The sequence below is a fragment of the Pogoniulus pusillus genome, chromosome 5 (assembly GCF_015220805.1).
Source record: "Pogoniulus pusillus isolate bPogPus1 chromosome 5, bPogPus1.pri, whole genome shotgun sequence".
NCBI classification, from domain to species: Eukaryota; Metazoa; Chordata; class Aves; order Piciformes; family Lybiidae; genus Pogoniulus; species Pogoniulus pusillus.
In genome coordinates this window covers 1,586,598-1,602,848 of record NC_087268.1, presented here as the reverse complement: position 1 = coordinate 1,602,848, position 16,251 = coordinate 1,586,598, and the positions used below count along the sequence as shown (strand labels likewise).

The following is a 16,251-nucleotide window of genomic DNA, read 5'->3' as shown; positions in this document are numbered from 1 at the left end:
TATGGTTATAAGCACACATTGCTATCTCGTGGCCAGCTTTTCATCAGACAGTACCCCCAAGTCCTCCTCAGGGCTACTTTCAGTTCCAGCATCCCCCAGTCTGTATTGATACCAGGGATTGCCTTGACCCATTGTGCTTGTTTGAGGCTGATTGGAATATTTTAATGAGAGAAATTAGATTATAGGCTGTGAAAAGGAAACAATGGTGATGTGTGCTTCACTCGTAGGTTTGCTGAGATGTATAAAAGCAAGGACACAAACATAGATAAGACAGTTCTATCTGTTGGAATTGGTGTCTCTGTTTTTTCCCCTGGGCTCCTGCTGTTCTGCTTGGATCTGTGTCACCCAACTAATCATTCTGCTGGGTGATAATAATTTTGTGAGTAAATGCTTAGAGCCAAATTGTGATTCCCCATTGCCTTCTACCATAAGCAGAAAGGAGCTCCTTGAGTCCATCTAGTGGGCAAGTGATGTATTGACCACAGGCAGTATTTGGCCTCAAGAGCCTTCTCTTCCAGTTCAATTAATGTTTGTATATTTTGCTGGTTATTAATAGATCTAGTTATAATCTGTAAAATGTTTCCATGACTGTGTGAAGAACAAAACATTATTGAAATGAGTGTTTGGGGGTGGTGAGAGTTCTGAGTATAAAAATTAATAAACAATATTAATTTGGGGGGAAAAAATCACAGTAATTAATTTCCCCTTCATAACACCTTGCCCATCCTCCCAGCTCACCTTGCACATAAGGAAGATTCTGGAAGAAGTTAGAGGGGTGGAAAGAAGGTGGAAGGGTGGTTGGGAGACCCTCTTGGGGACTCAGGTTTCTGGGAAGGGTATTGTGTTTCTATATTACCTTTAACTTGTATGTAACTGTAAATGTTTGTAATATATTGTAAATATCTGCTTGTATATTGTGGTAAGCTATAAATATAGCTTCATTCCTTAGCTGCCAGCCAGATGAGTCTAGTCTGGGTGATTTCATAAGAGTAGGGGGGTAGGTAACTCCCAAACCATCACACCCATGTGCAGTACCTTGCATTTGGCCTTGTTCCATGCATCCCTCTGAGGAAAACATGAACTCTTTTGTGGTGAAGATTACAGAGTGTGGAAGGAAGACCTTGGAGCACTAATAAAATGATGCCAGTGTGCCTTATGGTAACCCAGATTCAGGCTATTTACCAGGTTCAGGGACTCCACCCAGTAATTTCCCTGCAGCCACCATAACCTGTGCAGGTACACAAGTGTGATAACTTGTCACTCAAATAAATAGATGTTTTAAGGGAGCTTTTTTCCTATTCAGAGTTCTAGATATATTTTCATATATATATATGCACAAATATTCACACTATGTCTCTTCAAAGTAGTTTTAGGCAGACCTGTTTCACCAGAAGCATCAAAGTGTTCTGTGAACATCAGTAGCTGCTTAGCAGGAGACAGCAATTCCAAGACAGTGTGCCACTGAAGAAAATGCATCTGCACTTAAAAATCAAACCTCTGCCATCATTTGCATGTGATCAGTATTGCAAATCCAACCTGCAGTATTCTTTCTCTCACACACTGGGAGTATCCTAAAAGCACACTGGAGAAATGGATGTCCTGGCTTCACTTGTGGCAGAAGAAGGAATAACAAACATAAATTCATGGAGAATAAAGGTGGGGTTTTTTATCCCACATCATTATTATCATCGTCCCAGTTGATGGGAAATTAACACTGAAAAGCTTGCCTGCAAACTGGTATGTCATTTATTGATGTCACTGAACTATAGAGCTTCAGAAGCTTCAACATTGAATTTGCCAATTCAAGTTCACAGGTTTTTTTCCTCAAATTCTCCATAATAAAATCTGCTTTGGGGCTAACAATATTAACACAAACTATTTCAATTTGAGTAAGAAAATATTTTGAAAATAATGTGAACAAATCTAAATAAATTGTGGTAATATTAAACAAAAATCTTAGTAATGCCTATAGATCCTTCTCTGTGCAGTGCTCCTGTTACAAAAGAGATTCTTCTTGGTTTCATTTTTTCCCCTTAATGTCTTTTACTTGAAGTATTTTTTTATCTTCATTAGCAGGACTTAGATGAATTCGTACACAGAAGCTACCAATGAGCTTATGTCCCAGAAGGCAAATGAAACAGGTAAAAATGAGATCATCCTAAATAAAACACAACATGTGTTCATTAAAGATTTTTAAGAGAAATAATTGAAAGATGTCTTTTCACCATTAGGCAAAAACTGAAGAGGTAACCTCAAAACATGTTAACATTTCATTAATCAAAGCTTTGTATCTACCTGGCCATATATGTATATAAACCTGTTTTAACTATTAACAAGGAAAAAATTGTATTTGTAAGGAAAATAGCAAGTGCCCTTGGAAATTATATTCTCATTCATAAATTGACATGGACAGCTACAAAGGTGGTTGTTACTGTGCTGTCAAGGTGTTTCCATATTTAAACAGATGTACATTGTAATTCCTTACTTTCAGGATGAAAATTAAGTTTGTAGTCATCTCAGTAACTGATATATATCCATTTCAAATATAATTCAGATAGGATAGTATTATATCTTATGAGAACAATGCTTGATCAGATTGCCTTTCTCTCAGTAATTGAATGAACACAAAATCATGTTTACCTCCACATATGTGGAATTTCAGTAAGAAAAAGCATCCTTCGTGTATAAGATGAAGAGAAAAATACTCAGATTCCCTCTGTGTTTTGAAGAATTAGCTAAAATGACTGCATTGCAAAATGATGTCACTAAATTATTCATTTTTCCATCTTTCATCTCTATTTTATTCATTTACTGGTGTTTTGATCTGATTAGTTAAATGAAGACAGAGAAACTGGAGAAGTGTTATGCTTTCTTGATAGAATTGTCTGCATAAGGGCATCTGTTAGTACAGCAAGGCTGATCAGAAATGAGGAAAGGATGAAAAAGCCTTGTGAGTAAAACTACATCAATGATACCTCTGCATCTCTATGGTTTAAAATGTGATGTGACACAGATTTTACGGAACAAATTATCACAGATTCATTCTAAGTCATTCTGAAAGCTTTGTGCCTATTTTCCTTTTCCAGAAATGATGATAAATGTCTTCAAAAGCTCCTAGAACAAGGCCTGAGTTTTCAAGAAGGAAAATAAAATTTACATCAAGTCCCTGTTCCTGAGAAGAGCTAAACACCATTCCAGTAATAAATGAATGAATAAATACCAGCATGTGTTCCTTCTCATTTTTATTAAACAGTGGTTTGTCAATCCACACATTCTTCATGCTCTATTTTAAAATGAAGTATTGATTTTCCATCTATAGCACCCTTCACTTTCCTAGAATTCAGACATAAACACAAAGTAAAAGCAGTAATATTTTTAATCTTTTATACAGCCTTGAGTCTCCCTTAAACATAGGCAATGCAGAAATACAGTAAAGAAACCCAACATGTGCAAATGGAAACGGCAGTCATTCCTATTCTATCAGAAGGATTAAGTGTTCTAGCTAATTTTGACAACAGGAAAATTGTTCTCTCAAACCAAAATCTTTCTGGTTTTAGCTCATATTTAATCTTGGTTTCTTTGCTTTTTAAACTAATATCAAACCTTTATGCATGCCAGTTGAATATTTCAGTGCAATCCACCGATGCTTTAAGCACATCTTTGGCGTAAAGCTCGAGGTACAAGAGTGATGTCAGGTAACAGGGAGCACGACTGCACTGTCTCAACAAAATGTTCACTAGAGCAAGACTTGTCAGACTTGTGAAATACAAAAAACCAACAAACTGTTAGATCTGTTTGTCAAATGGCACCAACCAAAGGAGCCTGTGATCAGAGCGCAGCTCTCCTTTCAGTGGTTTACACTGTAGCTCGACCTGGAAAATGAAGGTTGTACATTCAGTATTTCCACCACGAATGCCCTCTGTTGTATTTTCTGGTCTTTATTTGCTCCAGTTCTATGAGACAGCAGGTGGGAACCTTCTGTCTCCAGTGATTAATAGATAGACTTTCCTGTTTGTCTCCCCATTTCCAGAGGGCTGTGGGATCAGTGACCTAATGCTTTGGTTACACCCTGGCCATAGAAACAGAGGAAAATAAGTGACCATTGGGACCTTGAGGGAACAAGTAGCCTCCACAGCCTCAATGGCGTCCTAGGCCATGCTCCAGCTGGATCTCCCCTCTATAGCCCTTCCCAAACCTTAACCCAGCACCTGAGCAGGAGCAACCACCCTGGAGGCTGCCACTGCACCCCCAGGCTGGGGCTTTGTGAAGTGCTGGCAGATCCCAGATATCTCAGAAATGCCTGTGAAGCTTCTCCACACACCTCTTGCATTTCCCTAGTGTCTTAGTCATTAGTCTCATTATGGACTAATTAATGCAAGGTAGAAGTTTAAATTGACTGATGGCAGCTAAGGGTTATGGCTGATCTGTTCCTGAGGAGCTAGGAGCTGAGGACAGCCACAGGGGTTCCCAAGACTCCCCAGTGGAAGGTGCAGTGATGGCAAATGGGCCCCGTGGATGCCCAGCTGCCATCAGATGAAGACAAAGCAACCAGTCTGCGCCAAGGTCAAGCTGGGAAACCCAGCCAGCCATTTGGGCTCAGGACAGGTGTCCTGGGCCAGTTTCCAGAGCCAACCTCCAGACAGTGGGGAGGCTATGTTAGAGTCAAAAATTCTCTGCTGATTTGCATGCAGCCCCTGCAGTGTAATACCTATCACAGGCCTTTCCATGGCACACTGGCAGTGGTTTAGAGCAAGGAAAACTCAGAATTCCACCTATGAGCAACTTATCTCTTCCCATTGTTAAACTGTCTGCCAGGAACAGCTCTGGCCAGCAGCTCCAGAAAGGAGGTCATTGAGAGCCATCAAAAGCCGTTGCCTTGTCTATCAGGACCATTGTTTCAGACAGTAGAAAGTCAGGCTCTCACATGTGGTACCGACCAGGGCAGGAGGCACACACAAGCTAGAGGGGACCTGGGGTGCCCCGGGTGAGGTTGATCTGGGCCATGCAGGCAGAGCCATTATGGTCCCTCACCTCTCTGATGGCAGAGACTTCCTATCATGCCATTTCCTTCGTCAAGTGATGTATATCCATCTGCTGGGGATGTTACAGGTTACTAAGCTTCTTGATTAAGCATATTAATGACCAGTATCACTTATAGACCAGTAAGGTTGTTTAGGATGAGATTTCCAAGTGCCCTCATCCCTGGCCTGTTTCTGCTCCCACTGAGATTGTAACATGCCCATTTACTTCAGCATTGTCGCTTCTGAAACTGGGGAACCAATTTAGTCTTACCTTGTGGTTTGAAACAAAGCTTCTTGTTCTTGTAAGCAGAGTAGGCTGCTATTGATCCTACAACTAATATTACAAAAGCAGAAATTATAGGAGATGTAACTCCAGCTACTAATCCTGAATCTGGGGGGAAAGAGAGAAAGGTTTTTGTTAGAGGCATTGAAATGGTTTGACTTGGGCACATTCTCTGATTGCTTTTGACAAACTATGAGATATGTTTGGTTAAAAACTAGAAAGTCATTAAGACATTACAACTGTTCTGAAGATGAGGTCTTACACCTAATTTAGTATATGTAGTACATTTATAACTATCATTTTCTTGCTATTGATGGGAAAGAAGTTATAGAATAAATTAGTCACTTACCTGCATTTCCTCCCTGATTGAAATTATGCTCCTCTTGCCCTGAAATAGAGGGTGAAAATTTATCATGGTTTTCAACTTGTTCTGAGAACAAAGTCTCTACTCCAAGTGTGATTTTGTATAGAAAGCCAAACGGAGCAGCTCAGCAGGACTGGGAGCAAGGATCTCCCCTTCTAGTCCTGACTGACAGCTGAGGTGGATGGTGAAATAATTGTCCATCCTCCTGACACTTGGTTTTGGAGAAGATTATTATCTTCTAAACTAAGGATGATACTTAGCAGTCTACATCAAGCTGATTTCCCAGGCAGTGGGAAGCCAGTGTATTCTGTCAGACAATATGATGATTTATCACTAACTTAAGCCAAGATCATAGGCCCAGGCCCTCTACTTTCAGTTCTTGGCAAAAGCTCCTTGCTCTGGGAGAACCCCAGCTGAATTCAGAGACAAATCCTGCAGGGATCTGAATGATAAAAGATGTATAGGAATGTGTTTCAAGTTTGAAGTTCAGGCTAAAAGCTGTGGAGAAGGATAACTAATGTAAATGAAAAGAGACAACTGTTGCCCCATACCTCCAGTGACAAATAGATTCTAGATAAAGTAAGGTAAGTCACCCCTAAGTTACAAGTGTTAGAGAGAAGATGCAAGGAGAGTTGGCAAATACTACCTGCTATGTGAGGTGGTAAATCCTTCCCATCAAGGAGATCTGAGTCAACAAAACCTCCTGCAAGGTAAAGATGAGGATTTCTGTTGCAAGCTTTTCTGAACAACGCCAATCCCTCTCTTGCCTAGTCCTTTTGCAGTGTTCTATGGAGAGGTGAGGGACCTTTGAGATACCAGTGCTGATATGGCAGATGGCTCAGCTGTCTTTCACTGAATGGTCATCTATTCAAGTTCAGCGGGGAACTGCAGTACTGAAACGTGTAGTGTCTGCCCATACTGCATCTGTATTGGCACCTGTGAGACATGTGAATCTGGGCTCTCAGTAGCACAAATCTTTATATAACATGGACACCTCAAATCTCAGCTGTTTCAGGGGCAGTGGGTTCTTTCCAGGAAGGATTCCAGAAGAAACTGTCTACTACAGTCATGCAGGAAGTAAATATGGTGTACATGGTAGCAGCTGGAGTAGATGTGCCACTTAGACTTTGTATAAATGTCTATCTGGCACCACACTCAATAACAGCACAGGCTTGCACTGATCTCCCCAGTCCCACCTGTTGTATGTACCAGAGCCATCTCAGGTGCATATCTCACTATGGATCTGAACATAGGCATAACATCTGGCTACGTGTGAAATTTGAACCCTAGCATGGTTCAGTGTGTACATACTCAAAATGAAAAGGCAAATGAGTGTTAATCTCATGCCACTTCACAGTCCACATCCCACATTTTGTGCAGGCAGAAAATCTTTGTATTACTAGGATCTGTCCCAGCACTGGGTCAGGAACAGTGACTACCAAAGAGGACAGAGAAACAGAGAGTAAATAAGAGACTGGATGATCTTGGGGGTCTCTTCCAAGCTGGTTGATTCTATAATTCTATGATTGTATGAATAAAGAATTCAAAACATCTGCTTTGAACTGCTCGTAGTGCTAGACCTTCTTAGGAGAAAATATTCTTACCAGAATTACCATAGCTTCCTGGTCGTGGTGGAAGAGGGGGGTATAAAGGCTTCCTTGGAGTGTCACCTATTGATAATTAATATCATTAGATGATTGGACAGGCAACTGAGAGCTTTAAATAAAAAATATGATAATCTGAGGTTTTATACCTATTTCTAATTTGTCCTCTGCTGAACTTTTCACTAGTTAAGAAATCTCAGGCAATATATCAGCAAATAGTTAGGTACTAAAACTAATTAGAAAGTGACCCAAAAACATCAAAATTAAGAGAAGAATTGACAAGAAAGTTGCAGGACAATATTTGATGTATTTCTAGCAAGTACAAATATCATCTGATGCTCACAGGTGGGAAGCACTGTGTGTTTCTCTAGGTACCAGTGATGCAGCTATGCAGAGCCAACAGAGAAGCTGATGTTCTGGGCTGGGTAGGAGGTAGCAGGTTATCTCTGTGTCCTCAGCAGGCCTGCAGATCTGCAGATTAGTTTCATCTAACAGATGCTGAATTATCCTAACACATGATGAATTTTCTACTTTTGAACAATGCAGAATGCACTCAGACTTCAGCTTTGTTGTTTAGGACTTTGTGCTGATGTTTGGCCAAATTCATACCTTTCTCTATCCACCGCTACCATAATTCCTAATCTTAGGCAGATTCATTTTTGGTAGTTGAAAGAACTACTGCTGTCACCTGTTGTCTTCAGAGGCCACCATCATGGCTGAATGGGCAGTACATCCTTTCCACACCCATGGTTGTGATAGCCTGGCATGGTAATGTAAAACACAGCTGACTTCTGTTCATACAGGTAGGGCAGCTGACAAATTGTCATAGCTGGCAACCAGACACAGACCATTCTGCTGTCCTCGCTCTGTGTGATGGCCTCTGGCTGAAGGGCTACATATGGACAAGTTGTAATGACTCTTATTGCTATAGTTCCTCCTCCAGTCTTGACATTTCTTCACAAATTAAGCATACTTTAGAAAAAGACTATTGAAACCCCTAATTATTATATTTGAAGAGAGAACTCACCCCCACCAAGAGCATCTCCTAAATGCAGATCATTGTCTGAAAACGAAAAGGAGGAAGATGCAGAGATGTGAGTTACACAGAACTGTTGAGGGGAAAGTGATGTTAGTGTTAGCATGAAATGTACAACACTATTTGATAGACATTTTTTGGGGTCAATCCCACAAATTGAGAGCTCTAGGCAGATTTAATATTTGCCCAAACAATAACTGTCAAATGATACAGTATTTTCCACTCAAAATATGAAAGATACATTCCTACTTTAAATAAGTTCAGAGTAAACCTCATGACAGAATCAAGATCAATACTTTTCTGATACATTTTTATGTACATAAATAAAATTAGCTATGACAGGATATAAATATATATATATATATTTAAAATATACCTGTTTATTAACATTTATGTCAGTGGTTAAAACTGGTACATGCATGCTGTGCTCAAGTCTAATTTGTTGAACTTCAACAATTGAATATCCATTTTAAGAATAAGTGCTGGAAAGTAATAAACCTAATAAAATAATGAATAATAAACCTAATTGGGGAGGGAGAATTGAATTAACTAATTCATTTGAAGGTCATGGCAACATGACATCTTTTGCTTCAAGTAATCATAGGTACATTTCTGAGGTTGGGTGGCAGTCTGGTTTCCTTTTGCTGGGGTTCTTAAGGAAATGTATGCATGTGCATGTTATGTGCTCTGTCAACAAGCTATCAGCTTTCCCCTGGCACTGTGCATAGGTGTCACTGTACCTGGGATGGAATTTTCCATCCAATATCATCCAAGACTCATAAACAAGAGGATCTCCATTTCCAATGTGCAGGTGTGAATATGACTGTGTGGGTGACATTTTAGGGTGTGTAAGGATTGATGGTCACTGAGTAATAGGCAGAAGATGTCCTAACTCCAAGAGTCCATTTCTTTCTCCTTGTACCTGTGCAGTGCTAGAATGAAGACAGGAGACAAGAGGCAAGAAATCCTACTGGATTTTGATCCTGATGTTTGTTGCCAAGGAAAATAAAATAGGGATGTAATTACTTTTTTTTTTCCATTTTTGTTGTGTCAGAATTTCAGATACCCAAGAAGATCAAATGCATCACTGTGCAGAACTCTGCCTGTTTGTGTCCTTTGCAACCAGAGAGTGTGAAAATCTGCTGCTGCATGATACCTAGGCTCATTTGTGCAACAACTCAGAAATACTTTGATGTCACCAGGAAACCTGGCAGGAAAATAATTACATTCGTACTATATGACTTCATTTGTTCTCACTGAGTGTTGATCTTTTCTGTGTCTAGCCAGCAGAGAGATGTATTTCAAAAACTCCATTACCTGTCAAATGCTAACACTGTAAGAAGCAATAAAATGCAAACTGGATTCGAGATGAATTTAGGTAAAATGAAGGGTTCCGCTCTTGAGGGTTCATGCATTTGTTGCAGAAGCGCTAAAGTTGGTATGAATGAAATAGGAATGGAAATATCTGTGTGTTTAGGGACCAAAAGTAAGAGCAGACAAAAGAACAGACAAGAAAGGTCACTGTTCTCAGCAGTAAAATTGAGGAATGTGTTCTTTCTGTCAGTACCAGCAAGCCTGGGTTCCCTTAAGGTGACAGCTCAGATGACTTGTCAGAGGAAGAAAAGGAAAAGGTCTCTTTAGAATCAAAGGTTGCAGCATGTCACCTATTCCATTATTGTCCTGCTCACTTACCAGGAAATAGGCTGTAGACACAATCTGTGTACCCCAAACAAGCAAAACCAGGCAGTGGCTAGCAACATGGACTAGGGTTCAGAGATGCTGAAGTATGCAAGACTGAGAGGCAAAGGACCTCTTCATAAAAACTGATGCCTCCTAAAGGGTATAAAGGATCAGGCAAATGCTAGGACATACTTCATCATCTTTCTGCATGTTTCCAAGTCTAGCATTGCTATGTAGCATTAAAAAAAACATTAGGTGCTTTTAAAGTCCCTGCAATCCTCTTCCATGGTGACATGGTGAAAGAGATTCCAGAGTGTTCTGAACAACATGGATTTCTTCATCCTCAAGGATTAGCAAAGTTGATTCAGGTAGAGAAGATAATCATCTGACTGTTGTATCTCTCACAAATTTAGAGTTCCCTAAAAATCAAATCCCTTTCACCTGGCTGAGGCAGCTTCATTGTAGACAGTGGCATCCTTTGGTTACCTTTAAACGTGAGTGACAGAATATTCTGGAGCACGAGTCAAGTAACCTACTTGAAAAATCTATGTTAGGGTGAGAATAAGCCCACATTTAGGGTATTATGAACCACCCCCAGACATGCTTTTTATTTTTCTTCCAAGTCTGTTATCAAGCATCAAGAATATGTCTGTGAAAAGCCTAGGGGGTGAGGTGGAAGTGGAGGAACAGTTACCCGTTCTAAGCAGCAGTTACTCTTTGCTATATTCCCCAGAGAGTTCAGTACAGGCTGCAGGAGTGTGAAGAAGGTCTTCAGGAAATAAAATGCCATCAGAGGAGACCAGTCACCCTCTCTCTGAAGCCATACTGGAAGCAGTATAACATGTAATTGATAACTGTCAAAAAAACCCAAACATTTTACATGCAAAAGACAGGCACTACTCACAAAAACATCTCGGACACTGTACACTACCAAATACAGTTGAGAATCTCATGGGGCACAGTTTCTCTATGTCTAAAATCAGTTATGGCCTTTTGGCTTCAATACTCACTCAAACCAGGTCTTGTTGGTTTTCTGATGACTGTAGGCTTCCTGGTAATGATGTCATCTGTGGAACACAATGAGATCCCAATAAACAACAACAGCTGCATTCAGTAAGTCTTTACATACCATGACAGAAAAAAAGTTGTGGAAGCTAAAACTGAAGGGATCTATCTTTTTAAAGCTTTTAAAATGTTGTTAAAGAAAATTGAAACATTGAAGTCTAGCATTTTTCATTTCTGTGTCTTTAACTTAAGCCTATCCACTTCATATCCTGGTCCTCCAGGAAAAGCACTTAGGATTTATTATGGGTCTAAAGGACAGCAGAATAATGATAGGAGATTTACCTACCTGGATGATCAAGTGCATCAGCTAAATCAAAGTCATGTTGACCTAGAAAGGAAGGTGAAAGAAGGAAAGAAAATGAGTCAGAGAGCAGGTTTCAATGCTCCAGATAGGAGCAGACAGAGCAGTGTGTCAGCCGTTGTTCCCGTACCAGGTAGTCCTGAACACCATGCAAGATGGACTCACTTAATTCAAAGAAGCTGTTTGTTCAGGTAGTGCAAAGCAAGTCCTCTCTCTCCTGTTATCCAGATGCAGCTACTGTGCAAAGAGGGCTTTGAAGAACACAGGTCGCCTGTTTAGAGGGCACAAGGGCTATTGCCAGGAGATGGCTGAGGGTACCATTCAGCACAGGATTTGCAAACCAGACTCATCAGATGAGATTTTTTAATATCTTCATTTTTGTTTTACTAGCTGAGCTTCAGTGAGGTGCTTTACTGGCAAGCCTGCCTTATGATCTCCTGTAACATGAATCATTCTTTCTGTGACATGTGCCAGCAATAAAGGGTGCAAAGATATTTTTACCTGATTTAGTATCTGCTGTAACTTAAAAAAATCTGAAAGGGGAGATAAGAACCTTCTCCATTCTGTGTTAGGTGAAGGGCCTGGAACACAAACCCTATGAGGAGAGGCTGAGGGAGCTGGGGGTGTGCAGCCTGCAGAAGAGGAGGCTCAGGGCAGAGCTCATTGCTGTCTACAATTGCCTGCAGGGAGGTTGTAGCCAGGTGGGGGTTGGTCTCTTCTGCCAGACAACCAGCAACAGAAGAAGGGGACACAGCCTCAAGTTGTGCCAGGGGAGGTCTAGGCTGGATGTTAGGAGGAAGTTGTTGGCAGAGAGAGTGATTGGCATTGGAATGGGCTGCCCAGGGAGGTGGTGGAGTCACTGTGCCTGGAGGTGTTGAAGCAAAGCCTGGCTGAGGCACTTAGTGCCATGGTCTGGTTGACTGGCTAGGGCTGGGTGCTAGGTTGGACTGGCTGAGCTTGGAGGTCTCTTCCAACCTGGCTGATTCTATGATGTCATTAAATCATGTAGTTGTTTTAGTTGGAAAAGACCTTTATGATCACCGAATCCAAAAATGTCACAGCAGAGCAATTAGCATCCAAACCTTTGAAGTTAACAGGTAAATGAAGCTGGAAAATGTTTAAAATGTGTAACTTGAAACACAAGACTTTAGACTGAACAAATGTAGTTATTCATGTCAGATTTACTTTGCAGTCTGTACAGTCTGCCACTTTCCTTTTAATAAGAAGCCTTCATGAAATGCCTCTTTGCAGACTGTGCATGCATTCATTTTCCTCCAGACTGAAATTCACTGTCCTTCTGTTTGAACACCAAATATAAGATCAGCTTGCACAAACACTCGAAAAGTCGTGCCATGGGTTCCCTAAGCAGAAATGTCTTACTGAGCTCCACTGAGTAAGCCTCCTCATCTGTGCCTTTGGAGGTCCCCTCCAACCCAAACCATTCTGTGATTCTATGTGCTCTTCTTCTGGGTAATACTGACACTTCCCTCTCCTGCTGTAGGTCTGAGCTGTTACTAAAATGATGGTCAAAGAGGTGGTGTTGTGAGACAGCAAGGAAGAAATAGAAGACAACAGAAACCCTAAGAAGAGGGGAAATAAAGGAAGCCTGAAAAGCCCCTGCAGAAATTGGTCAGAGTTTTTAAATCCTTTTTAATGATAAACCAAGTAATGAAATAGACACCAACACAGAATGACTGATTGAGAAGAAGACAGGAATCTGCACTGAAATCTCTTTGGCTAGGTAAATATAGACCTTGGCAGGTGGACAGATTGTATGTGGACATATAAGTTGTGCCAGGGGAGGTCTAGGCTGGATGTTAGGAGGAAGTTCTTCCCAGAGAGAGTGATTGGCATTGGAATGGGCTGCCCAGGGAGGTGGTGGAGTCACCATCCCTGGAGGTGTTCAAGAACAGACTGGATGAGGCACTTAGTGCTATGGTCTGGTTGACTGCCTAGGGCTGGGTGCTAGGTTGGCCTGGATGATCTTGGAGGTCTCTTCCAACCTGGCTGATTCTATGATTCTATAGGTGCAGCATGGTAAATGATATTCCCACAAACTGGAAAGATTGCTTGAGCTTCCATCCTGACTTCCTCAGATAATAACATCAAGGAGTAACATTTTGTGGAGCAGAATTTCAAATGCTTATTACCATTTCTGTGGCTGCACCTCATCATTTTAAGATTCTAATTTGGGAGCACAGCAGGTGGTTAAATAGCTGAACAGCCCAGACTTCATCTCCAAAATGGTGGGTCTAAGAGCAAAAACACATTAGAGGCTTGGAGAAGGTTTGGCTCAATAGGAGCTGCAGTCATTTCAGAGAGCTCTAAAGATGAATGACAAAGGAAATAAATTAGTCAAGCTTCACAGAACAGACTGGAAAAAATCCATTTTCCACATCTAAAAATTGTCTCTTTTATTGTACCACCTTCCAGCTGGAAATACACTGATGAAAATGAGAATGAAAGATATTTTAGTGGTTAGAAAATGGCTTTATTCCTTTGAGAGATTTTATTTGAGTGAAGGTTTTTGTGTGGGTTTTTTGGGGTTGTTTTGTGCCGTTTGTTTTGGTTTGTTTGGGGTTTTTTTTGCTTTTAACCTGGATGAAGCTATGAAGACATTTCGCTATGCAGGAGGTATTATCTCAGAGTTATTACAGTCATTATTGCCTTTCACTTGGCAAAATTTCTTGGCACCATTTCTAGTCTTTCTTCTGGGACCACTTCTGGCTTTACATAGAAATAAAAATATTGGAATAGAATCATAGAATGGTCCAGGCTTGAAGGGACCTCTGAAGGTCACCTAGTCCAAACTCCCTGCAGTCATCCTCCACTAGATCAGGTTGTCCAGAGCCCTGTTGAGCCTTGCTTTGAATATCTTCAGTGATGGGGCCCCAGCCACCTCCCCAGGCAACCTGTTCCATGTTCCACCACCCTCATAGTAAGGAACCTGTTCCTAACATCCAATCTAATTCTGCTCTTCTCTAGTTTGAAGCCATTGCCTCTGGTCCTATCAATATAGATCTTTGTAAAGTCTCTCTCCATCATTCTTGTAGGCTCCCTTCAGGTACTGAAAGGTCAGCATTAGTTTTCCTTGGAGCCTTCTCCAGGCTGAACAACCCCAGCTCCCTCAGCTTGTCTTTATAGCCGAGGTCCTTCAACTCCTCGTAATTTTCATGCCCCTCCTCTGGACCTACTCCGTCAGGTCCATGTCCTTCCTGTATTGAGGGCTCCAGATCTGGACACACTACTCCAGGTGAAGTCTCACCAGAGCAGAGTGAAGTGGCAGAATCACCTCTCTAGATCTGCTGGCAGTGCATCTTTTGATGCAGCCCAGGGTGTGATTTGCCTTCTGGGCTTCAAGCGCACACTCACGTCCAGCTTCTTGTCCATCAGCAACCCCAAGTCTTGTCCACAGGGCAGCTTTCAGCCACCTCATCTTCATTGATGAGGTGATCGTCACCCCAGTCTGTATTGATGTCATGTGAGGATTGTTCTGGCCCAGGTGTAGGAACCTGCACTTGCTCTTGTTGAACCTCATGAGGTTCGCTTGGGCCCACCTCTCCAGCTTGTCCAGGTCCCTCTGGGTGACATCCCATCTCTCTGGCATATCAACAGCTCCACTCAGCTTGGTGTCATCTGCAAACTTGCTGATGGTGCACTCCATCCCACTGTCTGTATCACTGATAAAAACATTGAACAGCACTGGTCCCAGTACTGACCTCTGAGGAACACCACTTGTCACTGCTCTCCATCTGGACTTGAAACCATTGAGCACTACCATCTGGATGTGACCATCCAGCCCATTCCTTATCCACTGAGCAGTCCATCCATCAAATCTATATCTCTCCAACTTGGCAAGGAGGATGTTGTGGGGAGCTGTGTCAAAGGCCTTGCAGAAATCCAGATAGATCACATGTCTAAGTTGTCCCTTATCCACTGAAATAGTCACTCGATCATGCAAAGTCACTGACTTGGTCAGGCAGGATTTGCCCCTAGTAAAGCCATGCTGGCTGTCTTGAATCGCCTCCCTGTCCTCTACGTGGCACCAATCACCACCACTCTCTGGGCCCAGCCCTCCAGCCAGTTCTTGACCTAGCACAGAGTGAATCTGTCCAAGGCAGGAGCTGCCAGCTGTGCCAGGAGCTGCTTGTGGCAGATGGTGTCAGAGGCTTTGCTGCAGTCCAGGCAGACTCCATCCACAGCCTGCCCCACACTCACCAGGCAGGAACCTGAGCATAAAAGGAGCTCAGGTTGGTCAGGCAGGACCTGCCCTTCCTAAACCCCTGCTGGCTGGGCCTGATCCTTTGGCCATCCTGTATGAGCTTTGCAATGGCACTCAATGAGTTTAAAACACGAAGCTGGCAGAGACTGAGAAAGGAGTGGGTGATTGGCCAGTGAGAATACAACTGTTCTGAAAGGGAACAAACCACTCCTGGGACACATTTTATGACTTCTGTGGCTGAAACAGTAAGTGATTCTTTGCATACATAATTGATGATTATTATACAGTCCCCTTATAACGAGAAAACAGGATATGATCTGCTAGGTATGAGATTCAGAACGTCTGCATTTACCAGCCCAACTTTATTCAGGGAACAATTAAGTTTGCTTAAAGGAAATTACTCACGTAGGAAAAAATGGGAGAGCATAAAGGTTTACAGCCCAGACTGGACACTTGGGACAAAATGTCAATGAGTGGGTATACTTTCTTTGCTGTAATATCCTCACCATCCATATTTCCTGATGAGATTACTGTACCTGGGTTTTTTTCCCCCCTCGATCGTAGCCCATTCATTCCATAAACAACAATTGCCATTGCAACCTCTTGGTGTTGGGGTGGAAAAGGAGTATGCTTTGAAATCTGTAATTAAGATCTAGGTCCTAGTCTGCAGGCAAC

The 16,251-nt window shown here is 41.8% G+C and overlaps 1 protein-coding gene across 1 annotated transcript; it reads right to left on the bottom strand.

The window, feature by feature from the left end:
* Positions 1 to 3,227: 3,227 nt before the first annotated feature.
* On the bottom strand, positions 3,228 to 15,135 carry LOC135175601 (CD99 antigen-like protein 2). Its single transcript, XM_064143932.1, has 9 exons — positions 14,727 to 15,135; positions 11,340 to 11,381; positions 10,999 to 11,055; positions 8,300 to 8,335; positions 7,273 to 7,338; positions 6,315 to 6,371; positions 5,654 to 5,692; positions 5,293 to 5,412; positions 3,228 to 3,872 (listed from the first exon to the last, which is right to left on the bottom strand). Exons 1-9 carry the CDS (start codon positions 15,133 to 15,135, stop codon positions 3,856 to 3,858), a joined length of 843 nt encoding a protein of 280 aa, XP_064000002.1. The 3' UTR covers positions 3,228 to 3,855.
* Positions 15,136 to 16,251: the final 1,116 nt, after the last annotated feature.